This window comes from Xenopus laevis, chromosome 1L, assembly GCF_017654675.1.
Source record: "Xenopus laevis strain J_2021 chromosome 1L, Xenopus_laevis_v10.1, whole genome shotgun sequence".
In the NCBI taxonomy this organism is placed as follows: domain Eukaryota; kingdom Metazoa; phylum Chordata; class Amphibia; order Anura; family Pipidae; genus Xenopus; species Xenopus laevis.
The window spans coordinates 175,886,215-175,913,910 of NC_054371.1; the positions used below are offsets into that span (position 1 = coordinate 175,886,215).

General features: G+C 37.1%; 1 protein-coding gene across 4 annotated transcripts; it reads right to left on the reverse strand.

Annotated features, from left to right (window-relative positions):
* Nucleotides 1–1,128: 1,128 nt before the first annotated feature.
* On the reverse strand, nucleotides 1,129–26,279 carry cfap251.L (cilia and flagella associated protein 251 L homeolog). Of its 4 annotated transcripts, none has more exons than XM_018263214.2 (22): nucleotides 26,175–26,279; nucleotides 25,087–25,224; nucleotides 21,770–22,150; nucleotides 21,085–21,225; nucleotides 20,883–20,992; nucleotides 18,987–19,095; nucleotides 17,126–17,206; nucleotides 16,644–16,721; nucleotides 15,590–15,634; nucleotides 14,973–15,190; nucleotides 14,041–14,235; nucleotides 12,051–12,301; nucleotides 11,404–11,555; nucleotides 10,397–10,570; nucleotides 10,127–10,311; nucleotides 9,088–9,199; nucleotides 6,178–6,341; nucleotides 4,972–5,062; nucleotides 4,226–4,369; nucleotides 2,015–2,243; nucleotides 1,824–1,925; nucleotides 1,129–1,433 (listed from the first exon to the last, which is right to left on the reverse strand). In XM_018263214.2, the coding sequence occupies exons 2-22, from the start codon at nucleotides 25,213–25,215 to the stop codon at nucleotides 1,294–1,296; spliced, it is 3,231 nt and encodes a 1,076-aa protein (XP_018118703.1). In that variant the 5' UTR covers nucleotides 25,216–25,224; nucleotides 26,175–26,279; the 3' UTR covers nucleotides 1,129–1,293. The 4 variants fall into 4 exon arrangements, with proteins under 4 accessions (XP_018118703.1, XP_018118695.1, XP_018118684.1 ...); XM_018263206.2 differs by lacking the exon at nucleotides 26,175–26,279 and adding an exon at nucleotides 26,001–26,145 and having other exon boundaries at nucleotides 1,842–1,925; XM_018263195.2 differs by lacking the exon at nucleotides 26,175–26,279 and adding an exon at nucleotides 26,001–26,144.
* Between the last annotated feature and the right edge of the window lie 1,417 nt (nucleotides 26,280–27,696).

A 27,696-nucleotide genomic window follows, 5' to 3' on the forward strand; every position in this document is an offset into this window, starting at 1 on the left:
ACCATCGAATGGGCTACTTCGACTACGACCTTCGAATCGAACGATTCGAACTAAAAATCGCTTGACTATTCGACCATTCGATAGTCGAAGTACTGTCTCTTTAAAAAATTCTTCGACCCCCTAGTTCGCCACCTAAAACCTACCGAGGCCAATGTTAGCCTATGGGGAAGGTCCCCATAGGCTTCCTTAAAATTTCCTGATCGAAGGAATATCCTTCGATCGATGGATTAAAATCCTTTGAATCGTTCGATTCGAAGGATTTAATCGTTCGATCGAACAATTATTACTTTGATCGTCAGATCGTAGGAATAGCGCAAAGATATTCGACTTCGACGGTCGAATATCGAGGGTTAATTAACCCACAATATTTGACCCTAGGTAAATGTGCCCCTTAATTATAGGCTCATAGCAGTCTATGATTAAGTGTTTGTCATAGTCATAGGAATTTGAGGGCTAAGATTATTCCAAATCCTGCAAAAAGGGTTAGGATTTGTCTGACTACACTTGGGGGCTTATTTATTAAAAGGTCGAAGGAAAGAGTTTATTTTTTTTTACCTCAAATGAACTCGAATGCACTCAAAACTCGAAAGGGCTCTTATTTAAGAAAAAACTCCAATAGCAAAAAACAGATTCTGAGTCCCACAATTTGAAAACTCTAATTGAGTTTTCCGCAAAAAAAACGTTGAATCGTTTAAATAATTTGAGTTTTTGGGCAAAGCCCTCCAAAAAAAAACTTGAACATAAAACAGGTTCAAGGAACCTTTGACTCCTACATGACTTCGGTACATTTTCAGATTTGAGCTATTTCCATGGTCTGGTTATAATAAATCTTGAGTATTTGGTTTTTTTTTTGTTTGTTTTTTTTTTAAAAAACTAGAATTATTCAAGTTTTTTTTTAACCCGAAAATGTGAGTTTTGACCAAAAAATACAACTCAAAACTCAAATTTACTTGGAAAAAGCAACTTGAACATTAATAAATTCCTGCTTTTGAATTTTTCAGTGCAGATAAACTGAGCTGCTGAAGGGAACATATCTGCTTTTCTCAGTCTACAAAAAATAAAGTGCAGGCTGAGAGCAGAGGGACAATTCTCCATGTGCACAAATAGAAAAGATACCAAACAACAAAAGCCAGTGTAGCGGGGAGAACCCTGCACGTTTATTCGGTCACTAAGATGTAATGTTTCCGGGGGGTGTGTCTATTTTGGACTTAAGTTTTCAACAAAACATAGTTGTACATACACATATACCATTTCCTTCAATGAAAGATGACAGTAGTCCCTTAATATTGGCTCCTAAGAAGAGTCAGTCTCTTGTGTTACAGTGTGCTCTTCATAGAGCCCATTAACTTGGTAAGGTAGGCCAAGAATGTCTGCAGCAAAAAAATCTGTGGTAATCTCTTCTGGGATTTCTTGCTCCAGCAGATCTGCAGCACCTGCAGTAAATATAATTCTATGTTAAATGTTATTGCTGTCAACTGTATGTAAACATAATGCAGTACTATTCAGTGCCTGTTCTTTAGAATGCCAGTAAAAAAACAAGGTGACATTGGAGCTGTGGTGGCATTGTGTGTGCAGGCCAAGACTGGCAATCTGCGGATTCTGGAAAATGCCAGAGGGGCTGCTGGCAGATGCCATAATCATTATTGAGTGGGCTGGTGGGTAGCTGTTTGGGCTTCTGTGCACTTGAAATGTCAGGGCATATTTTGAATCCCAGTCCAGGCCTGATTGGGTGGTATATTTTTCAATTACAAGAGGGAACTGTTATAAACCAACATTTTAGTAAATGACAGGTAACTATATCTATACTCTGAGCCATTATATACCTGTAGAGTTGTAGCTACCTATTTCTGAGCTCCCTCCTTCTGGATTCAGTCCTAACAAAGTACTAAGATATTCAGCAATCTCTTCTTCAGTCAAATGCTCCCCTAAAGAGAGAGAGCAGGTTGATATAAGTTTCACAACAATCATATAGCCAATAGACAATGCTCACAGCTGGTATATGGTGTCTCCTTACCTCTTGATTGCAGCAACTGTAATAAGTTTCTTCTGTTAATTGCTTGTTTTTCATTATCACTAGTAAAGCCAAGCACTTGAAAAGCCCACTGTAATTCCTCCATAAAAAGTCCAAAGGCTGGTCTATGATTAATGTAAAGTTTTATCAACTCTTCTAAGCTGATGCAAGAAACTTGTTTTCCTGTATCTACATATTCACTGAATTTGATTTCATTCAGCATGTTTTCCACCTGTCAAAGAATTCTTAATTAGAAACATATTTCATAGCTTACTTTACCCCAGGTTTTTACATTCACAGTTACTGTGGTCTCAGTGAATTAAGTGATATGTGACTAAAGTTTCTAAACTATAGGCCAATCTTGTACCTAAGATCCTTTGCTCACTTAATGTCCTAGGGGATTCCAAAACATATAGTTCAGAATTAAAGTATGATCATGAGAAGTCAGTGACACCACAAGCAGAAGGACAGTCTGGACTTTTATATTGAAATGGAGTATCCAGAGGTATCCCAGCACCTTTATGTTTTATTGCTTCCCCTTTTAGGAAATGTTTCCTAGTAAACAGAAGAGTTTCATGCATACATTTATCAAAGCATATCAGTATGTCAATTCATCAGAATGTATTCTAATGCTTTGAGTAGTTGACCTCAATTCTGTGCTCTGGGCCCATGTTTTACTGAGTTGGTTACCCTGGTTAAAATTATAGTTTACCCTGCCAAATAATCATCTCTTCTTGTGTATAAGAAGAGAATACTTAAATAATGACATACTGTTACTTCTTTCCAAATGCTAATGCACAACAAAGTTTAAGCAACTAGTTTCTAGTCGGTTGAACAGTTTATATCCAAACATATTAGGAAATTATGCATTTAATAAAGGCTCAGAACAGATGTTTACGCTGATCTCCAGCAGTAAAACAGGTTCTGCCTCTTGGCTAAAGCACTAATCATAAACAAGCAGTCAGGAATAGACTATTATTGTTACCTTTACATAATGCCCCAGTTTCCATGCTCTGTGTTCAGGAAAGCTGAACTTTATATCACCTGCAGCCCGTCCTGAAGTGCAACTGCCGTCATCCTTTGCCAGTATATTAGACTTAACACAGTGTATAATTTTTGATACAGCACACACTACTTTGCCATAATTAAGAATGTTCAGAAAGCTGTGAGTCTGATTAAACATCTTTCCGTTTGTACCTTACTAAACTGTATGTTAGCATAAAACAGGTTTTGGTTAAAGAGGTTCCTACACCCAGCAGTTTTTGCATAACAAAAGAAAGTGTAATACTTTAAGGAGCTGGCTTGTTTCAGAAGTTAAGGTGCCCATACACTGAGAGATTCGCTCGTTTGGCAATGTCGCCAAACGAGCGGATCTCCCTCCGATATGCCCACCTTGAGGTGGGCAATATCGGGCTGATCCGATCGTGGGCCCTAGGGCCCAACGATCGGATCCTAACGATGCCTTAACGGGCGGTCGGATCGCGGGACCGCATCAACGAATAGATGCAGCCGCGATCCGACGGGATTTTCTGTCCCATCCGATCGAGATCTGGCCGACTTTCGGCCAGATCTCGATCGGTGAAGCCCGTCGGGGGGCCCCATACACGGGCCAATAAGCTGCCGACACGGTCTGTCGGCAGCTTTTATCGGCCCGTGTATGGCCACCTTCAGAGCCAGGAATGCAGAGAACAGCCGGGTATATAGTGAATTTAATTGCAATTGCACTGAAAATTCGTCATTTATGTATATTGGTGACTTGCTTGGAATTACATTTTCTTTCACTTTTTTTTTACTTTTATTTTGGGCGGAGGACCCAATCAATTAAGTCATTTTACTACAGACCAACTTGTTGGCTCATATATGGTATCTTTTCTATAGAGTTTAAATAACTCATAGTGCAGTAACAATCATGCCTTGACTACTGTAAAATAGAGTTAGTAAAGCAATTATCTAAATTTCAGCACTGAAAACGTAATAACGTAACCGCATAGTAAAAAGGCATCTGATTATAAATCACATAAATTCCTCTTGACTTTTCATAAAGCATGATACAAAGATGTTACACTGTTCTCAATTCATACACTCTTCCAGAATTTTATTACACAAGATGCCTTTCACCTTACTCTTTAGAATAAGAGGGCTGCATTTCATATCAATCTAAAATTACTGGCTTTAGTATGAATATGAATAATTCTTAAAAGTACATTTAACAACCTCTTGCTCTGATGGATAATATCCCAGTGCTCGCATGATAAAAGGAACTTCCTTTAAGGGAATATGAGTTGACACTTGTCTGGTCTCCATTGTATCAATCCCTTGGTGCCGTAGCTGTGCATAATAGAAGTAATTTTCCAGCTCCTGTTTGAAAAACAATGTAACACAGGTCTGAGAAAAAGTGAGGCACCATGCATTTTTGGGGATGCTCTGTTTATGATACAATATAAAGGCACTATATAAATAAGGAAGCATAATAATTCTAGGTATACATTTTAAGTAAATAATAAAAAGAAAATGTCAGTTCCGTTCACTGGGGGTCACTTTTTAATCCAATGCACCTTTACTCTGGGCAATACAGTCTGGCTCTTTTAATCCCCCTTGTTGCCCCCCCCCACTGATTCTGTTTTATTTATCCTCGATATGTTGTGTTAAACACCATATATATCTATCTATATATCTATCTATCTATATATATATATATATATATATATATATATATATATATATATATATATATATATATATATATACACCAGTCGAAATTCTATATTAATCAAAATGATTATAAAAAAACTATATGCTGAACTGCTTTTTCACAGCAAATTTACAGAAACCATGTAACATTGGTACTACAGTGTACCAGTGCAATAACCCCTAGCAACCAATCAGCTATTGGAAAATGAAAAAAAAACATCTGGTTGGTTACTGTGGGTAACTGCAATGATGTAACCTCTATGTCTAACCTTGAATAATAAACCATCTTGTCCTCCTTGCAGCAGGCCATAGAAGGGTATTAGACCATCCCCTCCAAGGGAAGCAACAGCCTCGAGTGCCCTGTAACACAAACACAGAGACATGAGCTCTATTCACAAATACAAGCAAGTGCTGATCAGCAGTGCACATTTGGCAAGTTGGTAACTTATATAGGTAAATTACATTACTTGCAGCTATTTAGCCTTTACTTTACATTTTACTGTGATTAAGCCAAATTGGCATGATTAATATAATTTGCTTGTGGCAATTTAAATGTTAGCTAAGGGGTGGTATTTTCAGGAGATTTGTTGCCCACATACAGATTTAACCATGGGAGACATATTTTTCCATGTGTCATTGCCCTAAAGTTACCAGGGGCATTTTTGTTTTGCCCCGGTAAACTGTTATTTGAACTCCAAATCGGTTTGTAAGACCAGGTAAAATTTGTTAGTGATTCTCAGCATAAGGGTGTTGAATGCAGCAGGAAACAGGTTGATCTAAATATAGATACATTTGTAAACATTAGTAATACTACTTAATGTAATTGACTTTGATGTCGTTATTATATAATGACATGAGGCAATTTGCAATTGGTCTATTTTTAGTAGATTTTTTTTAAATTGAAATAATAGGATCCAGGCTATATAATGAGTCATCAGGGGGGTTGGGAGTAGTCCTGTGTTGTTGATGGAGCAGTACAGAAGGTTCCATATACCCTCCAGTGACCCCACCAATAGAGCCTGAAGAACCATATTATGGTTGCAGGGGTCCATGTGAGGCCACCAGTAAAATAGTATACAGTATTTGTGAAGTTAAGTAATAAAGGTAGAATTTTAATGTACCGTAGTATATGTCACAAGTGACATCACTAAGTACCAATTATATCTAATGCCATAATTAAACACCATCTTTAAGGATATATTTCACGAATTATTCATGGAGCTTGTATACTATAAGGATATAACAATACAGTACTAGCAGATTCTGCAAGAAATTAACATCAGCAAGAAGGGCAGAGATACATACGGACTAGAAGTAGTATGTATTGCTTGAAGCAATACTTAAGTTAATGGAAACATAATATTGACACATTAAGCACAATTTGTTTCTGTGCTGTTTATTTAAGATTATGTTAATAATTACAATATAAGGATGTTAAACCACTTGAATTTCATTTAAGCACTCTTTGTACTTACTGTAAATTTGTCTTCCACATCAACACTGTACAGTCATCTCCTCCAGCAGTAAAAACAAAGCAACCATCATATGAACAGGCAAGATTGCTTACGCCATCTGGATGGCATATAAGGGACATTGACTTGTGAGGGTTTCCATCAAGCGGTAAGATCTGGAGTCCAACCTAAATGGGTATCATAAAAGGATTTGATGCAAACTAGAAAAGAAACTTTGAAAATTATATCACTGGTTCCAAATACTTTTTTCTGATTTCTTCTAAATTACGTTTTAAAAACAGAAAATACATTTTTACAAACTGCTGCTGAATAATACTCACATAATAATACACTGTCTACCAATAATAAACTGAATAGAAATTGTAGACAAACATGATAATGCTTTGCAGATAAATATAAGGTGAAATATTATATTCCCCCTTTGATTACCCTTATCTTCTAAGGAAAAATAACAGTTGAAGAACACTTAAGCAGTACTGTGGGAAAAAGTTGGTAAAAGTCTGGAGTACATGTGAACTTGGTGTGCAGATGTATAATTTCTGGCAAATTCTTTTTAGTGTTAAATTTACGTATGCTGTTCAGGAATTACACTATACATTGTTGAAGGTGACTGTGGGCAGATCTGAGAGGCAATGAAGGTTTGGAAACAGAATCGATAGCATAGGAGATCACCTTGAGACACTATTCACTACTGAAATCCAGGGGCAATCGTAGCCCTAAAGTTGTTTGAAGGGGCGTTCACTAGGCTGCCACCCCGCCCGTGGGGCTTATATGAAATCTATTACATTTAGTACTGTCTGCATCTATTTGCTGTAAATGTCATGTTCTTTGGTGGGCCTCTGAGGCTGACACTGGGCACTACAAACTGGTTTCAAGGAGGGGGCCTGATGAAATATGGCACAATCAATCACTCCATTGTCAATTCCCATTAGCAGGCACTTAGAAGTAGCATTGAAGTGCTTAATCTAGCTAGGTATTTTTATTGGCATAGTTGCTAAACTAATTATCATATAATACCAGATTCACCATGGCTTCTGAACTGGCTACCAATGGAAAGCCAAGAGTGTAATGTTTCATTTCTAAATATGGCTCTTTCAGTGAGTTGAAGAATCATTCCTTAAGGGCCCTGGCACACTGGACGTTTTGTAGCCCTTGATAAATCTGCACTAGAAAATCTCCCTAGTTTCCTACCCACTGGCTATAATACAATTACCAGTCGGGAAACATAAGAGATGCTTTGGCATTTTAAAGTACCCAAAGATGCCACAGAAGGAAACTTCAGGCTACTCGAGAAACCCAAAGTGGCGTATATATTTCCCCACCTGCGATTTAAAGTGGACAAAAATCTATATAATAAAAGTCCTTTTCAAATTAAACATGAAATCCATTTTCTATTTTTTATTAAAGCATTCATAGATGTTGTAAGCTTATTTGAATATCTCAGCTGTCAATCAAATATTGCCTGCCCCTCTTCTATGCTTTAGGCATAGTGGCGAGGCAAACAATTACTTTCACTTTCCATTCAGCACTTCCTAGATGTCATTGCTCTCCCCAAATTCCCTCGTTCTCTTCACAGTTTAATTGTGTAACCAGGGCATGGGGATGGACATTGGGTACCCCATTCTGGTACACAAACAAGACTCTGAGATGATGCAAGGGTTTCCTTAATAACAGTGTCCACAATATGGCTCCTGCCTGCTTGCTATAAGTAAGAATTCCCAGATTGAAGGAAACAAGTTTCATATAATTTATACTGTGTAATAAAAAGTTAATTTTGCTTGACTAATGTGATAAAATAGGATTTTGAATTTTTTTTTTGGGTGACAGGTCCCCTTTAAGGAGATTAGGGGATGGACACCGGGTACCCCATTCTGGTACACAAACAAGATTTTGAGATGATGCAAGGCTTTCCATAATATCAGTGTCCACAATATGGCTCCTGCTTGCTATAAGTAAGAATTCACAGATTGAAGGAAATAATTTGCAAATAATGTATAAAGTGTAATAAAAGTTTATTTTGCTTGACTGATGTGATAATATAGGATTTGGGTGACGGGTCCCCTTTAAGGAGATTAGGGGGCAGTTTTTCCTAGAGTGCCATCTTCCTAAGGCTGCTACAAAAACATTTAAACCTTAAAAACTAAATACAACTGTGTTGCCACCAACACAGATTTGTACTAGTTTAGTTACTATTGAGTAAATGTTACTGTTTTAAAATAACAGAAAAACAATAAAATTAAAAATAAGATTTTTTCTGTATTTACTTTGGGTCTCTGGACAACAGATCCCATTCCTTTATATGTGTGTTTGAGTGTATGTGCTAATAGATATATACACAGAAAGAGAGAAGGGCACAGTTCAGGTGCAATACAACGTTTTTATTCAAGCATCTTTCATTTTTTAAGAATGAGTTAGGCAAGAAAAATGAATGGAGGAATTAATTGGGGCAGGGGCAGTTTACTAAAATTCTCTGTAAAGTGCTGCATGATAAAGTAGTTCTGTATAATTAATTTATAATAATATTGGTTAAAAGAGCAGAATACACTGCCAATAGTTTTATGAATCTAGGCAGAAATCTAAGTTGATAAAGAAATAAAGGCATTTGGACATAAAACACAGAGTCAATACAAGATAAATACATTTACATTTCATTACAATAAGTCATATAAGTAACATAAGCCACACAAGCTGATGTGTGTATCAAAAGTGGGCTGTATAGTTGAACAGAAGCCTTGTAGATATCTGCCTTGAGAGGTAGGTATGTCATAATTCATAAAACAGTTTGTAATTCCATAATATAGAAGAACATAGATGAAAGGTTGATGTATCAGAGGCAGCACAGGGATGATAAAATATGCAATATACTTACAAAATTAATATTTCTTGTCATTTTTAGATGTGACTCTACAGTACCTTATCATCTGTAATGTAGGCCATGAAGCCCTTACAGATGTCTTCACTTTCTGTAGGAAGCACCTCCATTTTCCTAACAGGAGAACCAAATGTTGGACCTAGCAGTGTTTTTCTGAAAAGAAAATCAAATAATTGCAGTAGTGAAGTTTTTAGATACAATGAAGGGTGAATGATGGGTGTCTCTGAGGCTGGTTAGCAATGGAAAAAGTAAAGTTTAAGGGGGTTATTTATCAAGGTCCGAATTTATCTCAATATCGGCTGCTAAAAACTCCGATCTAACCTGCTCGGGTTATTAACGATTTTCGGAGTTTTCACCCAAAAGCTCCGAAAACATAGTGAAATTGCCCGAAACCCCTACACAACCAAAAATCAATGGGACTGTTCCCATTGACTTTTATGCAACATCGACAGGTTTGAGATGCCATGTTTTTATATTCAGGCTTTTTAGCCCTCAGGGTTTAATAAATTCCGAAAAATCGGTGATTTTTTTTAAAAGTCTGATTTTATAAAAAAAAAAATCACAAATTTTTCAGATTTCGGGAAATTTCAGGTATTCGGAGCTTAGTAAATAACCCCCTTGGAGTCTGAAGAAGTATGAGGTAGGAGTCACCACCTCTCTGTGGCTGCCTTCTAACATGCATAAACTTGCAAGCAATTTTTCTTCTATTGGTTACGCTCACAATAGTAAATGAGGCCCCCAGCGTGTAAAAAAAATTTAAAGTGCAGGACTTTAGGAAATTATGGCCTGTTTGTTTTGTACCTCATTTGTAAAAAAAATACATTTTGTGCATGTTGTGCAGTCTAAGGTTCCTACCACATTCACACAACACTAGGGTTGCTTTCATCAGGAGCCAATCGATCTGCCTGCATGTTTTTGGAGAGGGAGAGGAAACCAGAATATCCAGAGGAAGTCCAAATAGAGCCAAGGAGAACATACAAGCTAATTTTAGAATTGGTAAGCTTAAAAAAAACTCAGGACCCCAGTGCTTCTAACCAATGGGCTGAGGGTGAAGATTAGTAGACAGGGACTAGAATTTACCTGCACATTTTTGTGGTTGCATTATAAAGCTTCATCTTGTAATGATCATTTGCTACTAGGATAAAGCTTTCTTTAGTCACAGGTGGATACCAAGCCAAAGACTGTGGGACAGCACTCTGCTCAATACGGTCATTGCTGTGTATTAGGAGATGGCATTTAGCACTGTTAGCAAGGTCATATTCTACCTAATGAAGAACCACAAATAATGTGTTAAAATGAAAAAATACTTTGCCTTTAACTTGAATGAAAAATAAGACTTAAAAAACCTACCAGCATTCGATCCATTCCAAGGGATATGAGTCTAGGTTCATTGGTGTCTAGATGAATCCCAAACATTAGATTCTGTATTGCCTTGTAATGGCTGCGATATCTTCCAAAATATTGCCAAGTTAGACCATCCTTTTCTTGTGATAATTTGAAAAGTGTCACAGTAAACTCTGTGTCCTAAAGCACAATAATGTGGATATTGTAAAAATATGACTTTACCTAGGCCATGGGTATGGGTTTTAAGCATGGGTATGATTAATCCTTTCTTAATTCTGTTAGGCCAGAATTCCTCTCTAGTCTATTCAGTGGTACCAGCAATGTTTCGCAGATCTTGCTGGAATCACTTTCAGTGGGCAGCACTAATAATGGAATTAGTTATGTCACTTCCAGTGGCTAAAAACTTGCTACGTTGAGGATGCTGGAATTATAACAAAAACTTTGCATTGTGGGTAATAAACATGGCAGCCTCTGCACAAAATTGCACCTTTTACTATGGCTGCCACTATTTTGGATTCGTCCGAACCCCTGAATCCTTCGCGAAAGATTTGGCCAAATACCGAATCTGAATTTGCATATGCAAATTAGGAGTGGGAAGGGGGAAAACATTTTTTTCTTCCTTGTTTTGTGACAAAAAGTCACACTATTTCTCTCCCCACCCCTAATTTGCCCGGTTCAGACGGGCAGAGGGATTCGGCCGAATCTGAATACTGCTGAAAAGGGCCTGGATTTGGTGCATCCCTACTTTGCACACTTTAATTGTGTTCATAAATGAGCTCTTACATGTGACTCTGAGGAAATATGTAGTGCATAATTTTTACTGCTGTCTCAAATGAATGGCTTTTTGAATAAAATAAGGTTTAAATTAACTGCATTTATAACCCTTTATTTGCATAATATAACATTTTACACATTTATACAAATATATAATTACACACCATGCATATCATCTAAAAGTAATGGCTCATAGTTGTCGAAGTTGCATATTATCCATACATTGATCAATAACTTACAGCTGTTGCTAGATACTGGGAATCATGTGAAAAGCTTATATGGGTTATTGATCCTCTGGCATACTTAAAGGGTTCTGCAATTTCATCTTCCAGTGTCATAGCATCAAGGATGTAAACACTTCCATCTGTGAAACCAGCTCCTAACAAGAAACCTGAGATAAGAAGAACAAGACAATAACATAAAATAATATATATATATATATATATATATATATATATATATATATATATCTTATGTATGTGTGCAAAAAAGAACATCTTCCGTAAGGTTTGGGAGTACGCTACTTCCCTCTGTTTATCACTTAATATACAATAAAGTCATAAGAAAAAGTCATAGACACTGCTACATGACACTTTTTATGACATGCAAGTGAGTTTGCAAAATGTTGACATCATATTTCTTTTATTTGAGTGTGTTGGTCTCTTTACAGATTTCTTGAGGTATGGAAATAATTGAGACAATGACAAAAACAAAAAATGCATTGTTATGTTGTTGCCACAGTTCAATAGCTTAGACCGACCTCTCTAAACAATTTAATTTAGCTTCACAAATTAATAAATAGGATATTAAAGATTAAACTCGCCTTGGCATGAAGCCTGCAAAGGAATAATGCTTTTATCATAATTTAAAAATAAAAAACAGTCACCTTTAGGATCATAGGAAAGGCAACGCACACTTTTGCCCTTGCCAAATATCCTGCTGATGAACAGATTTCGAGTCTTGTAGTTCCACACTTTTAGGAGTCCGTCATAACTTCCAATAGCAATAAGATGCTCATGTGGATGGCAGGCAAGGGCATGCACAGCTTTACTGGGCTCCTGCAAATGTTTCTTTAACATTGTACCATCCGTATGCACATGCAGAACCACAGAATCTAATGTTGACACAATGAAGTCGCTGAATGAAAGAAATATAAAGTTCAGCTGAGATATAATTCTTCTGTTTTTTTGTGGTTCATATTGGCACACACAGCATTCTAGGGAAAAAAGGCATCATTGCATATGTCTTCTACAGCAGAGAATGTGGAATACCATGATTACCTTGGAATCCACTACTCTCGTGAACACTGGTGGTACTTTCTAATAACTGCTATGCAAAGTAGTGTAAGGCAGTTATTAGTGTATTGATTGCTGCTACTTGTAGAACACTACTTATAATTAAATCATATTTTATCTTTAATTCCAAAGCTGTTCCTTTTTTAAAAATATTTTTATTCCAAGATAGATAGATAACAAAATAACAGCAAGTTAAAGGTATAAGGGGGAAGGAAGAAATAGTAAAGAGATAATATTAATAAACTGGGGGTGACTGTTTTTTTTACCTTTAAAGAACTAAAATAAATTTCAAGTTGTCTCCATGCAATTGAAACACTTAGGGGCAGATTTATCAAGGGTCGAAATAAATTTGAGGGAATTTTCGAAGTAAAAAAATTAGAAGTAATTTTTTGGATACTTCGACCATCAAATAGGATACTACGACTTTGAATTTATTTCAACTTCGATTCGAAGTAAAAATCATTCATCTATTCGGTCTATTCGATAATCAAAGTACTGTCTCTTTAAAAAAACTTCGACTTCAATACTTCGCCAAATAAAACCTGCCGAAGTGCTATGTTAGCCTATGGGGACCTTCTACAGCATTTTTCTACGTTTTTGAAGTCAAAGTAAAAATTGTTCGATTCAAAGGATTTAATCGTTCGATCGTTCGATTTTACTTCGTCTGCAAAATAGCCAAATTCGATAAAAAAAAGTTCGAATTCGATATTTGAATTCGAAGTATTTTAATTCGATGGTCGAATTTAGAAGTATTTTTAACTTCTAAATTTGACCCTTGATAAATCTGCCCCTAAAAATTGTAATCATTTGAAAGGTTTAAACATATTAAATATATTGTTTTGTAATACATTATTACATTTGCAACCATGCCCCAAATCTAGGTTAAAACAAATTATATAACAAACAAGGTGCAGCAAATGGGAGGAGGGATCCCTCTCTTGAATTATTTGACCCCACCACCTGCCTTATATTAAAGCAGGTAGGAAGAACAAATCATCAAGTCAAGAGGCTATTCAAATGTTATTACTTTTACAGACCCAGTGGTCTGTCCCACAGCTGTAGCCACCTTATATATGATTTGTTCTTCCTACCTGCTTTAATATAAGGCAGGTGGTGGGGTCAAATAATTCAAGAGAGGGATCCCTCCTCCCATTTGCTGCACCTTGTTTGTTTTTTAATTTGTTTTAACCTAGATTTGGGGCATGGTTGTGAATAAATATTGCCTTTTTAAACTATTTGGATCTTGCTCAGTTCAATTCATTGATAGAGCCCTGGAGGTTAAGTCCCTTTTTTCACATTTTGCTATTTAACTTTGTTAGTTGTGGACACTCCTTGGACTCTTTTCAATGACTATAACAATCATTATCTACTGTCTGGCTTGTTTACTTTTAAAGTGTAAGTACATTATTACATTTCATTCATCCACACATTGAAGCAGGAGCAAGTGACATAGATTTATAGATGGTTTATATGAGAAACATATGGTGCTGAATATCAATTGCTTTTTTGTGATTTTATAATTAAATCGGAACTAGGAAAGTGAACGTTATGTATGCCAAGTGATTTCAGTTTTTCAAATACCTTATAGCAAACTGATCCCCCTTTATAGAGCAATCTTGAGGGTATCTGGTTCTGCCACTTGCTGAAACTGGTGGACATGTTGAGAAAGAGATGGAGCGAATAGGCTTCAAGGTAAGATGGCTGTACCAGTTTACAAGTTGCAGGCGCTGGTCATAGAATTTAATGTGCCCTTGCACATCCCCAGTTATAAAATACCTAAAAGAAAAGAAAAACTCATTAGTCATTTCCAGCAATAATAAATGTATACAGTTTCATAGCCAGAATATATAGAACAGTGACACACATGTTATATCTGCACGGCACGAGGTAATAAGTCATGTCTGCACTCATTCTAATGCATAGACACATGCAATTCTTTGCACATGAAGGTTTTATATTGGATTCATACATTCTATGTGCATGTTTACAGATTGAAAGGGATCAAACATATGTGTTATAAGGGCCAGCAAAGCCTGGTTTGAAACATGTAAGCATTTCTGTTTGTGTCTAGCCAAAGCTTACAATATTGAGGGCTCAGGAACCAAACCGTTCACTAGAGGTTCTTTTGGCTGCACTTGCATACATTCTCTATTAAGGGAAAAAAAAACATATAAAATAATTCAGTAACTTAGAATTCAGTCTGTAATTAATGGTCCCTGATCCCCCTTTGCAGCCACTTCTGCAATAGGCAAAAGGCATTAATCCAGTCATTCGATAAAGGTATTTAGGATTTTTAGAAAATGATCAGTGCAGTGAAAGTTCCTATAATCAGTTGGCATTTTTCAAATAAAAACAGAACATTCTAAAATCTAGTTTTATTAAAACTTTATGTTTGTTTTCTGTGTTTTTCAGTGCATTAGAATATACTCTGTAATCAATGATCCCTGTTTTCCCTTTCCTGCCACTTGATCGGTGCAATGAAATTTCCTAGTTCTTGCGAAATTTACAATTACCTGTCATGGGCAGAAAGTACAGTAATAGCATCTTTTTGCAGATGCATTAGCTTTAAAGCCTTCTTTTTGTGTGGCTGTATGGAAGATGTTGCTTTGATCGATGGAGAGTGGCTGGTCTCCCAGACAACCAGCTTTCCTGCGGCTGTTCCTGTCAATGCTCTTGTTGCACTAAAATCAAAAACTGATTGGCTGAATTCTCCCACTACTTTGTTAAATGTCTGTAGAGAATGGAAATGTATAAAGGTCACATTGGTACATCAATGCATTTACGCAATAATATTAATTGTTTAAAGGCTGAAATATTCTAAATTCACATGTAAGATGCATTTCTCATAGGGTATCATTTGTCATAGCTCATATGGTCTGGTTGTCTATATGTGCTCAAAGAAACTGCCAAACACTTTCCTCTATCATAATCTGCAGCTGAGGTAAATGCCAGGCTTTATTAAGGTTCTTCTAATTGTTAAACTGGCCTTGTTTCTTCTAGCTCACATTGACATGTTACAATAAGGGGAGATAGGCACTACACAAGTAATAAAAAAACTATAGAAAAACTATACTTGACAAAACTTACATTTCTGATACACATACCGTATATACAAAATAATTAAACTTACTGTGTCATTCAGTGGTGGTGCTTCATAATCCAAACTGTTTTGAGTCTAGGGATAAATAAGTAAAGTTCTCTAAAATATTTATACAGTTTCCAGATTTTATTAGTTGTTCAAAATCATATTAGAAATACTATACACTGTACTGTTTTTCTAAAATAATGCTTTTGTTTTAACTTAAGTATTCCACATTCAGAATTAGATATTTTTAGGAGCTTTGCTTTCTACAGGCTTGTTTAGCCCTGTACAAAAATATATAGATTTACAAGTACAAAGAGGTACCTGTCCCTAAGACAGTTTAACAATAGTACAATCAGAAGAACCCAATGACCTACTCCAAAGAAAGTAGAAATTAATTTCTAAGGCTTGTATGTTTGTAATATAACATTATTTGACAACATAATGTCTTAACCCCTAGAGTGACTGGTAACTGAAAGCCAGTGAAGTAACTAGACATTATTGGGCCTCACAGTAAAATTATTTTTTCACAAACATATTATAAATTGGATATTGCATAAATGGACCTGAATCCGAGTGCCTAAACCTTTAAAATCACATGGCTTGGGATTTGAATATTACAGTTTACGATTTGGTTCAGGGTTTGCACTATTCTGGAAAACGTTGATTCTGTGGATCCCTATCCAAAAGCCCATGAGCTTAATAACATGTAAATATTATTGAATATACTGAGCCACATGAAAAATGTTCATGGGCAGGTATGGTATGAACACACAAGTTGATATTTCACATTATTTTATCTGTAGCCACCACATCAATTATCTACCATGGAGAAATGCTTGTCCAGTCACTAAAGTATGATGTTCAGTTTTCTCCCAAGGAGTGCATCACCTGGCTCTTTTCCCCCGCTGCCTAGCAGTGCTTGGCCCCGCTCCATACCCCACCATTGCACTAATAATCATAATGACTTTTATTACAGAAGCTGGAAGGCTTATGGTCTATTGGAGTTTGAAAAAAACTATTATTTTAGAGTGGGTCAGAGACGGGGAGGTCATTGAATTAAACATGAATTTAAATGGTACATTTTCTGCTTTATTCTTACCCATGTATAAAATATCACTTGTTTTTCACCGTTGGTTACCAGTTGTGTCTGATCATTAGCATTAAATACTATGTATGTCTGCAAAATAAAGAGATATACAGTATTGACATTATAATACACAAAAGCCATGAATATCTTGTAAATTATATCCTTATAAACGGTGAGTAGTGATGTCATCAGTTATAAACGGTGAGTAGTGATGTAATTTCTGTCACATGACTCACTAAAATTTGTGTATTATAATTAATAAAGTACCCCCAGTTGTAAAATATGAGGATATTATAAGTTACCTCAGAGTTCCATGACCTGTATAAAAACACTCGGCCTTCGGCCTCGTGTTTTTATATGGTCATGAAACTCCTTGGTAACTGATAATATCCTTATATTTTACAAGAGGGGGTACTTTATTCACTATATAAAGAAAAACCATCAAGGCACACAGGTTGTTATTGTTTTTATTTTTTAATAATATGAGCACTAACCTGTACTCCAAACTCTGGACTGAGTTCTGCAGAGCAAATTGGTTTTCCAGTGTCTGTGGTCCATTCCCAAATGCAGACTCTCTATGATACAAAGCATACAACTCTGTTACATCACTGTTGAATATGGGGTATATAACATATAGGTTATTCAGTACAAAAAAAACATTTTTTAAATATTTTTTTATCAGACTCTCTTATTTATAAAACAATTAACTGGTATTTTGCCTGAAGAAAAATTAGTGCAAATATTTCTGCAGAAGTTAGAAAAATGGTCTCCCATAGACTCCATTATAATAAATTCATCCAAATTGTTAAAAACTATTGCCTTTTTCTCTGTAGTAATACAACAGTACCTTGTACATGATCCCAACTAAGAACTAACTATAATTAATCCTTATTGGAAGCTAGGATTTTTGGGCTTATTTATTAATACACTTTCCCGAGAATTTTGTTTGCGTGAAAAAAATCAGATTTTCATGATTGTTTCAGATTTTTCATCCGATTTTCACGATTTTTTTCACCTGAATACTCAGATTTATGCCCGAAAACTTTGGGGTATTGCCAAAAACCCAGCGCACATCAAAAAATCATTGGGACTTCTCCCAATGATTTTGCAACCTCAACAGGTCTGAGATGCCGGATTTTCAGATTCTGACTTTTCCCATCCTCTGGGTTTAATCATTTTTTTAAAGACCGATTTTATAAAAAAAATCACTATTTTTTTGTGATTTTTGCATTCAGAGTTTAGTAAATAACCCCCAAGCGTTCAATTTTAATTTATTTAATTTATTCTTCTAATATTCTATTCTACTTTTTACAAATGACTGGGCTGTAGGCAAAAGTGAACTGCTTAGTCTGGGTTCAACTATGAATTATGAATAACTGCAGTAGTTATAACTCTCTTTCCTAGGAAATGCAATGCCCATGGCACACAATTTGCTAGTAGGTGAGCATTGCTCACCTGGCAGCAAAAGTGTGTGCCAAAGAAAGAATGGTTTCCCATTCAAATGAATATGAAGCAGCTGTCTATAGGGCAGTTCATTTTGATTGGCATAGAGATCAAAGCACCCTGTGAGCCATGAGCCCCAGATTAGTGAATGGAGTAGCTGGTTTCTTTCTGCACACAAGAATACAGTGTTTGTAGAAGCAGATGTCAGAGATATACATATATATATATATATGTGGGCACCCTGTATTGAGAGAACAATTAAAAGGCAGATGACAGTAGTTGGTAGTTGGCAGATGTGATAGGATTCCATAAAAAAAGTGTTTAAACATGTTATTGCTTCAGCAAGGGATGGAAATCCAAAGTCTAAGTGCAGGTGGGAACGGGAGATGAGCAGAGGTATATATTTTCAGTATAATTAACAGTACGGGTGGTGTCAGACAGGGAGATTAGTCGCCCAGAGACAAATCTTCACTTTTGCGGCGACTAATCTCCCCGAAATGCCTTCCTATCGGTGACTTCGAGCGACTTCGGAAATCCGAAGCGATTCGTATGCCATCCCTCCGGCGATTTGTATTCTTGCCGGGGGGAAGTCTCTGGACGACTAATCTCCCCATCTGCCACCACCATTAAGGTATAGAGATAAAAAAACAGAGATAACAGAGATAGGCAGGTGCAGTTCTTATATTCTGAGCAAGGGAAGCCATATGCTAACGCTCTTTCTGCTTCAGAAATGTGATTACCTATTATTGTAGTTCAGAGCACAGGTTATATTGTTTATTCTTTATTAATTCCAAGAATACCTGAGCATTTTACAATATGTAAAAGAAACGGCAAAAAAAAAATACTGTTTGCTTATGAAATATATACTATACTAATATAGTATCAAAAAAAGTACATTATACATTGTTTTACCTGAACATTTGCTCCTCCAACAGTTGCTAAATACTTTGCATTTTGGGAGAAACACATGGCAATTACCCCACCTTCTGGATGGCTATCGAATATGGTATGAACCGGTATCCTGCAAGAAATGGTATGTGGATTGACTCATGCAGTAGATATGATGTCTCTCTTGCACAGTGCTAACACTATTTAAAGTCACATAAACATTTGCTAACTTGTTCCACTCAGATTTAGTCTGACAACTAAAAACAGATTACAGCATAGTACTGGTGGTTAAAGCATATCTGAAGCTGTAGTTTAGCAACATTAAGGGGCACATTTACTAATTAATTAACCCTTGATATTCGACCCTCGAAGTAAAATTCTCTTGACTTTGAATATCAAAGTCGAGGGATTTAGCACAATTCCTTCGATCGAACGATTCGAAGGATTTTAATCCATCGATCGAACGATTTTCCTTCGATCCCAAATTGTCTAGAAAGCCTATGGGGACCTTCCCCATAGGCTAACATTGGTGCTCGGTAGGTTTTAGGTGGTGAACTAGGTGGTTGAAGTTTTATTTAAAGAGACAGTACTTCGACTTTCGAATGGTCGAATAGTCGAACGATTTTTAGTTTGAATCGTTCAATTCGAAGTCGTAGTCGAAGGTCGAAGTAGCCAAAAAAATACTTCGAAATTCGAAGTATTTTTTATTCTAATCCTTCACTCGAGCTAAGTAAATGTGCCCCCAAGGATTCTTCAAGTAACATTTCTACAGTACTATATTGTCTCTTCCTATGTTATTTAGAACACTTGCAAGCAATAATCACTTAGTAATCTCACTATGTAGGATAACAGTAAAATGGCTTATATAGCACTGGAGAATATTATTGCATCTGCTTTGGTGAGCTAGGCAGTACAAATCTTAATGAAGGTTTATGACCTCTTTAATCAGCCTTGTTTTTGTGCATGTAAGTGTATTCCATAAATCTTATAGTTTTTTCACATATTTACTTGTGCTGTATCTAAATCTATGATGAACATAAATGTAGCCATTTTATACACTAAAGTGCACAGATTCCCAAGTAATACATAATTCAACCCCAAAGTTTACAAACCAGTTTTTGCATTTCAAGTGCATAGAGAAAGACTTAAAGGCAATGGGGCAAATTCACTAACAGGCGAAAATTTGCCAGTGATGGCTTCGCGCACATCGCAACACTTCGCAGTTCGAAAAATACGGTGTGCAGTTAAAGTACAATGGCCGTATATGCTGCAGCAAATACATTACACTACACAAGGCCAGGGAACCTAAATAAAATTATATAAAAGTTGTTATAACGCCCTACAACGCCCTTAGAAAAATGTTTAACTTTTTTTTGAGGAACTCCTATCTACTCTATTACACTTCGCCTGGTCTGAGGTGGTGAAGGCAAGTCTGGCGATAGAGGTAAGGATCAGTAAAATCAAAAACTTAGTGAACTTAGTAACGCTCTTTCGCCAGACCATAAATTCGCCTGGCGTTAGAGTGCGAAGTTGTGCCAGAATCTATCTCCTTGGCCTTGCACCAGCGAATCTACGCCAGCTACCGTTAGTAAATTGGCGAAGTGCCGAAATGACGTCACGCTGGCGAATTTTCACCAGCGTTAGTCACTTCACCCTTTAGTGAATCTGCCCCTATGTGCACAAAAAAATGCCACTGGTACAGAGGAGTAGAGCATTGTGCTTTTAATGCACATCCACCCCTATACAGGACTCTGGAGAGCCCAGAGTCTCCAAATACCTCCCATTTGCCGGAAATCTTGAATGCAGCCCTAGGATGCAAACACATATTGGAACAAGTCTTTGCACTGCATTCAGGAGGCAAAAAAAATCAGGAAGAACTTCGAAATAGAAAGATGCATTGTAGACAGGACAAGACCTTACCCTGAGAATGAATCCCATATTATAATAAGACTTTCAGAGCCTCGGTCAGCTGTAGCAATCCACCGCCTGTCTTCACTCACACACATGCAGGAAATGCAGCTACAGTGTCCCTGTGGAATAAAATGAGACTCCAATTGTCAAATCTGATTCTAAAGTCACTCTATGCCTCCAATACAAACACAATGTAAGTATCCCAATGTACCTGAAGGTGGTGCTGACGGTTTTGTGATATATCTTGTATAACGGCTGTGTGGGCACAAGCATACACAATCACCTGACGAGCTTCATCGTAAAAGTTAAAAACTGGAATATTGCTGTTTAAACCAAATGACCATGCCAAGTTCTGTAAATAAAACAATAAAAAGCAAATAAGGCTCATTCCTTATAACAAATAGCAATGTCATAACCACAAAAGGAAATCTAAATGAGATACCTATATTAGGTATAAATCAACATGCTACTTAAAGGGGTAGTTCACCTTTAAGTTAACCTTAAGGGTCGTTCACCTTTAAGTTAACTTTTAGTTGTAAGTTGTAAGCAACTTTTCAGTTAGTCTTATTTTTTACAGGTTTCTTTTTATTCATTTGTGCTTTACTTAAATCATCTGACTTCTTCTTTTGAATCTTTCCAGCTTTCGAATGGGTGTTACTGATCCCATCTAAAAACAAATATTTGCCACCACTCTTTATGCTAACTTATGACAAATACCCTATTGAACTCACACAGTATGGACTGCAACAACAAAAAGCTCAAGCTACGCTAACCATTTTAGGGTCCCTATGCATCTTAAAAACACTTGTCCAATGCTTTACCATGAAAAATACATAGACAATAAATGATGTTTTTTTCTCTTTGTGACTCTTTCCTGGTGCACTAAAAAAACTTACAAGTGGTTTATCTGCAGAGGGGGCATTTGCATCTTCAAACAAAGTCACGGGGATAGCAGTGTAAACCAAAGAGTCTTCTCCTTTTGCACTTTCAATGTGTCTTTCTTGGACCATGTCTGCTACCACTTCTTTTGCTTGCTCTTTACCATTCATATCATCCGACAATTCATGCATTTTTTCAACAGGTGATTCCTGTTTCCCATGTAAATCTTGTTCCTGGTCATCAATGGTAAATGTCCTTGATGAAGTAGATTCCATCTCCATTTTGGTTGACTCCTGCTCATGTCCACCATTTAACCTTTGTTCTGGGCTGTACACATGAGATGGGTTCTGTGAAGACTCTTCTTCTTCAGATGGATCTAAATGTCCGTCAGTAGCTTCCTGCCAAAATACATTTAAAGACGGGCATAAATGTCAGGATGTATGAGATGTTGATTTTTGTTTTTTACTAAGTTCTGTTGTAACTTTAGACCACAAAATACAAATGACTAAAATGAATAAAACTTATAGGGAATTTATTTAAAACCCGAAAAAAACAAGAATAAGCTTAATAAAACTACAGCAGGGAACCCACAATGGAGGCCTTACCTTTCCAAACATTCAACAATACAACCTAGCAGCAACACAGTGCCATCTGAAAGATTAGATCCATAATTCCGAAATATACACAAATACCCTACAGGGACAGCAGTTCACTCCACTCCTCAACTTACTATACACACTAAACATGCACAAATCGGAACTCCCATCAGAAATGATAGACAATCCTCTGTTACATATGACTTGGCAGGCATGGAAATTATTGAGATGACAACACAATCTAAACAGCCATCATTCCCTATATCTACCCTTCCTACTCAACCCAGATTTTCAGAGAGGACATTCAATCACGATATATCAGGACTGCCAGAGATCAGGGAAAACAGCCTTGAAACAAGCATAAATGTTAGAGACCACAAACCACTTACATGGGCTCAGATGCAGGACAAATATCCCTCCCTACCCTCTAACATATTTGCCTTATTCCAAGCTCAAACATATGCCAGCAGAACTATCAGACTGGAATAACACTCTAGAAAGCTTTTTATTAAGGAACAGCACAGTAAAGGGTGAAATCTTCTCCAATTCCAAATTCTTGCAGAAAAATATAGAATTTATTGAACTGACCACTGACTGGACCATGACAATGGACAGACAACATACCAGATTTGGGCATGACGGAATTCTCCAAGCATATAGGCAATTATGGCATATCTTGCATTTATAGGGAAATGTTTCAAAACCCCTTTCACAGAAGTTACAGTATCTGATGCCAGAAATGATTTTCAAAATGCAAAGACAAGCCAATGACAACTGCCCAAAATGCGGACAAATAAAAGCTGATCTACTACATTGTTTATGGAAATGCTCTTACATTAGAAGATTTGAGCCAAATAAGGGACTATGCCACCCAACATTTTGTCAACTATTCGCATCGGCGTGGGCAATCTGGGGTACGACCCCTAATATTCATGCCAGAATGACAAGAGGCGCTAAGATATAACTTTTGAAAAATGATCCCAGAACCGTGGCTAAAAATAAAAAGTATACGTTTATTTCACATATTAAAAGTCAAAAATTACCCCATTATGCCGCCTAACGCGTTTCATGCTTACCTAGCTCTTAGTCATAGGCAATCTCTGTAAGAGGAGCTAAGAGACTACTTTGAATTACAACTACAAGTGTGGATCACAAATACCCCCCCCTCCCCACCCTAAAATTGTTTTTGGGTAGTTGGGTAGAGTAATTTATATAGATTGGGTAGAGGCACCCTTAAAAAAACACACAGCAGTCCGGGAATGTTTTTGAAACTTGGGAAGCCATTACTGAAATTATACCAGACAATATGCAGACAATGAAAAATAAAATTCATGCATGCTTTCAATCCACAGACTGGTACATACTAAGAGTCATAAGGGGAGATCCACCAATCTCCCTGCAGGCGAGATGAACTAGAGTGTGAGTAGCTAGTTAAATAAGGAAGCCATCCATCATTAACTTTGCCATTAAAATTAGAATTCTGACTCTTATTGAACCAAAGAGATTTTATTGTGATTGTTGTCTTTTTTTTATTTCCTCTATTTTATTTTATTCATGGTTATTGTTGTTATCATTATAAAAGGTTAATATTTCTTTAACCATAGCAATGGTGACACTATTGTAATATTTCTTAAAGTGCATCATATCTCCCAAGCTCTGATTCTACGTCCTCCCAGTCACAAGATTGTCTGTACAGTAGAAAATTAGACATAAAAATTGGTCACAATCTAAATCAAAACTGTGATGTTAAGATTTTTGCTGACACAAATAGCTCTTTGTGTATGTCTTAAAATGAGCATCCACCTTGGTTGAGTAGCTTCATCCCAGACCCTTGAATAGGTGCAAAGTATTTTGGATAATTGTTTTTTTGGGAGGAACCTAAAAGTTACACCCAAAGTTTGAGAGGCTCCCCAATAGAACTGATTTGATAAAGGTAAGGGTAATGATAGAAAGTGAAAATGTAGAGGAATTTAAATCAATAATAACCACTGTGATAATTTCCTATGGAGTTATTTTTCTGTTGCCTTATTTTGAGACACTAGGGGGAACCATCTCCCATACATTAACTACATATTAGCCACATCTTCCATTGATCCTCTTAATGCTGCTAATATCAAGTTTCTGCATTGCAGTATATTTCTCATGTTCATTCAAACTTAAGTCACTACCAAATTCTTCATTTAAAAATTAACAAAACAGCTAAAATACTTTTATTTTTCCCATGTTGACAACCAGAAAGCTGGTGGATTGTAAGACTGCACCACAGTGGACATTAATATTTCTTTATAAATTACTCTCTTCTCCTTTTTCACCTCCAGTGAGACCTATATCTACTACCTTCCGTGATCAAAGCAACTGGATTGAAATACAGGAAAGCTGCAGAACTGAATAGTTCAACAACGTAAACACACACACACACAGTACCATTTGATCCGGCCAAACTTGCATTATTCTGAAACATGCCAAAATGATTCCGATATGAGTCAACAGAATCAACTAAGCTGGACTGATTCAGTTCAGTATTGTGAGAGCAATGTGCACAAAGTCAGTGACGTGCATGCAATTTGAACTTTTTTGTCCCATTTAAAAAAGGGTTGTGATCTCAATGAATGCTTAACTTTATATTCTAGCAAATATCTTCTTATGATGCAGAATAATAAGCTTCTTTTTGTAACATCTATATGTGCTCTCTGACATATAACTGTCTAGCTAAATCCATTGCTTCACAGTAACCATACCTCTGGGCCCACAACTTGCTGGGACATTTCTTCATTATTGCTGATACTTCCAGTTTCCAATTCCTGTGTTTCTTCTGTTCCTGCTTGACTGAGACCCTCATTGGCAGTGATTCCCAAGTGTGGATCCATACTGTTTATCTGCAAAAAACATTTTACTTCTTATTTTTATCAGTCGGTCTAGAGCAGTGGTTCCCAAAGTGCGTCCCAAAGTAGTCCAGAATAATTGCCACCTGGCCAGTATTTTAGCAGCCTTGCCAGTAAATTGGGTTGCCACCTTCTCTGGAAAAAAATACTGACCTTCCCATATATTTATCCTTTTTTCCTATTAATAACATTGGGCTCAAGCATTATTTTTACTGGCCAGGCCGGTAAAATACCAGCCAGGTGGCAACCCTACCAGTATGCATGATGCTAGTTGGTGTTAATGTTATTAATAGGGAAGAAAGAGGAAAATACAGGACTATAGTATGTGATATTTTTTTTTTTTACAGAAATAGTATGTTATTTTTTTTTACAGAAAAGGTGGCAATCCTAGGGCCTTGTCTGAAAACCTGTTTGTGTAATATTTAGGGGAAATAACTACTTTGTTCACATAGACATTCTTGAAACAGAGAAAAAACTTCTAAAATGACCAAACCATTCTGCATGTTCAATACAGGAGAGAGTTTATTTGCCCACATTCTACAGTAAGGAATAATTACAAACTGGTTACCACAGACTAGCCCTAGCACAAACCTACTTTCTCGATAGGAATGTGCAGAAATATTAACAAAACACTGTTTTAAAGAATGTGAAACTTCTTTTTAAGGGTAGAAAATAACTTTTCCCTACAAATCCCACTCCAGGCTTGTATTTACGGATGAAACAGGTATTCCCCCAAATGTTTTCCTGTCCTAACTAACCAACCTACTCACACTCATCAACATTTAAGGGAAAACGTTTCTTCTTCTAGATGCTCTGCGGTCACTGCACCCCCGAAGTCGGGTTGGTGGTGGTTTATTCCAGCACGGTGCACATTTTAAAAACGTAAATTAAGATGTGATTTTAGGGGCGCACTAAATGCATATTTTGCTGCACTGCACGCTCACCTGAGATGTTAATGCTCCTCCGCACCATGGACTCGCGCTTGTGTTGCTTAGCGACCGAATGTAAACTACACGACGTTCTCATGGGGACGGAAACCTACACTCGCCTTCGTCGTAAATCACCACTTAGAGCTAGCGTGCTTTACGCTCATTTTAGTCCTGGTTTGGAGGTGTCTGCAGCCAGTGATCTTATACAATGCTGTATGGGTTGTAATGATTGGGGGAATTCACAGAGAAAGTTTAATACGCAATAGCGTTTCTTCTGGTTTCATTTCGTATTGCCCTCAGGGGGGTAAATACTGATCTCTTGTTATACTTCTCCCTCCTGATAACATTGCTATTAGGATTTTACCAGCAGGCTATACAAGCCTTACAGAAGGCCACACAATCTGTCCACTCCACTAGCCTGATCCAGTAAGGCCAGTCCAGGAACTGGATAAGTGAAGATTTGTTTTTATTAAAGCTCAAAGCATTTCTTCAATCACCCACTGCAAATTCACACACAAAGTGCATATGGGCACAAAATAGATTCACCTAGGAGTGAGTCTTTGGCTCACCTTCGTCAGAAAACTTGGATGAGTCCCTTTATCCCCGACCTCCCCAGCTGAAATCCCCACAGGAGGCAACTGTCTTCATAAGTCCTTAGCCGCAAGGCTAGGGGGAGCATTTTGCCTTATCTCCTCCAGCAAAAGCCTATAAGGGGAAAGGGTAACATGTGACCTCTGAAGAAGCCTTAAAATGAAATGCTCTCTGGTAGTGCCCTGGAGAAGGAGCGTAATGGCCACACATCTCTCCCTAGATTCTTATAAAGACTCAAGGAGCCATATTGCACTGAATTCTTAGATAAAGTACAAAAAAACATTTGCAGATAAAAGTGTTGGTGTAAAGTACTAGTGGCAGTGTCATAGTGATCAGGCATAATGATGATTATCAGGCACCCAAGGGCAGGCCCGGACTGGCAATCTGTGGGTTCTGGCAAATGCCAGAGGGGCTACTGTAAGGTCTCATACACAATCACTATTCAGTGGGGTGGTGGAGGACTATTTGGGCCTCTGTGTACTTGGAATGCCAGGGCCTATTTTGACTCCCAGTCCGGACCTGCCCAAGGGGAGCATACCTTAGGGCTAAATACTGCGGCTCTATAGCTAAAGGCCTTTTGGCCAGACCAAGGGCCTCTCTGCTCCGTAAAGAGGGGAAGATCAGGTCCCTCCCTTAACAGATTTTTTTTAAATTGAAAAAAATATACTTTATTTTATATAAAAACAAGTAGGCCCGGACTGTGGGTTCTGTGGGTTCTGGGAAATTCCAGAGGGGTTGCTGTAAGATGCCATAGACAGTCACTATTTATTGGGCTGGTGTTTGGGCCTCTGTTTTCTTGAAAAGTCAGGGCCTATTTTGATTCTCAATCCAGACCTGGAAACAAGACAATGGATACAACACTTGATCTTAGCCAAAAAAGCCAAGAAATTGGGTAGGAGGAGTTTCCTACTTAAAAGCTGCCTAGATATCATGCTTCCTTTCCAAT

Coding starts and splice junctions, on each gene's coding strand:
- cfap251.L (XM_018263195.2), bottom strand. Junction 17,207..18,986: donor TTGGAGGAGCAAATGTTCAG/GTAAAACAATGT, acceptor TTTGTATCATAG/AGAGTCTGCATTTGGGAATG. Junction 4,370..4,971: donor AAGATGGTTTATTATTCAAG/GTTAGACATAGA, acceptor TTTTTCAAACAG/GAGCTGGAAAATTACTTCTA.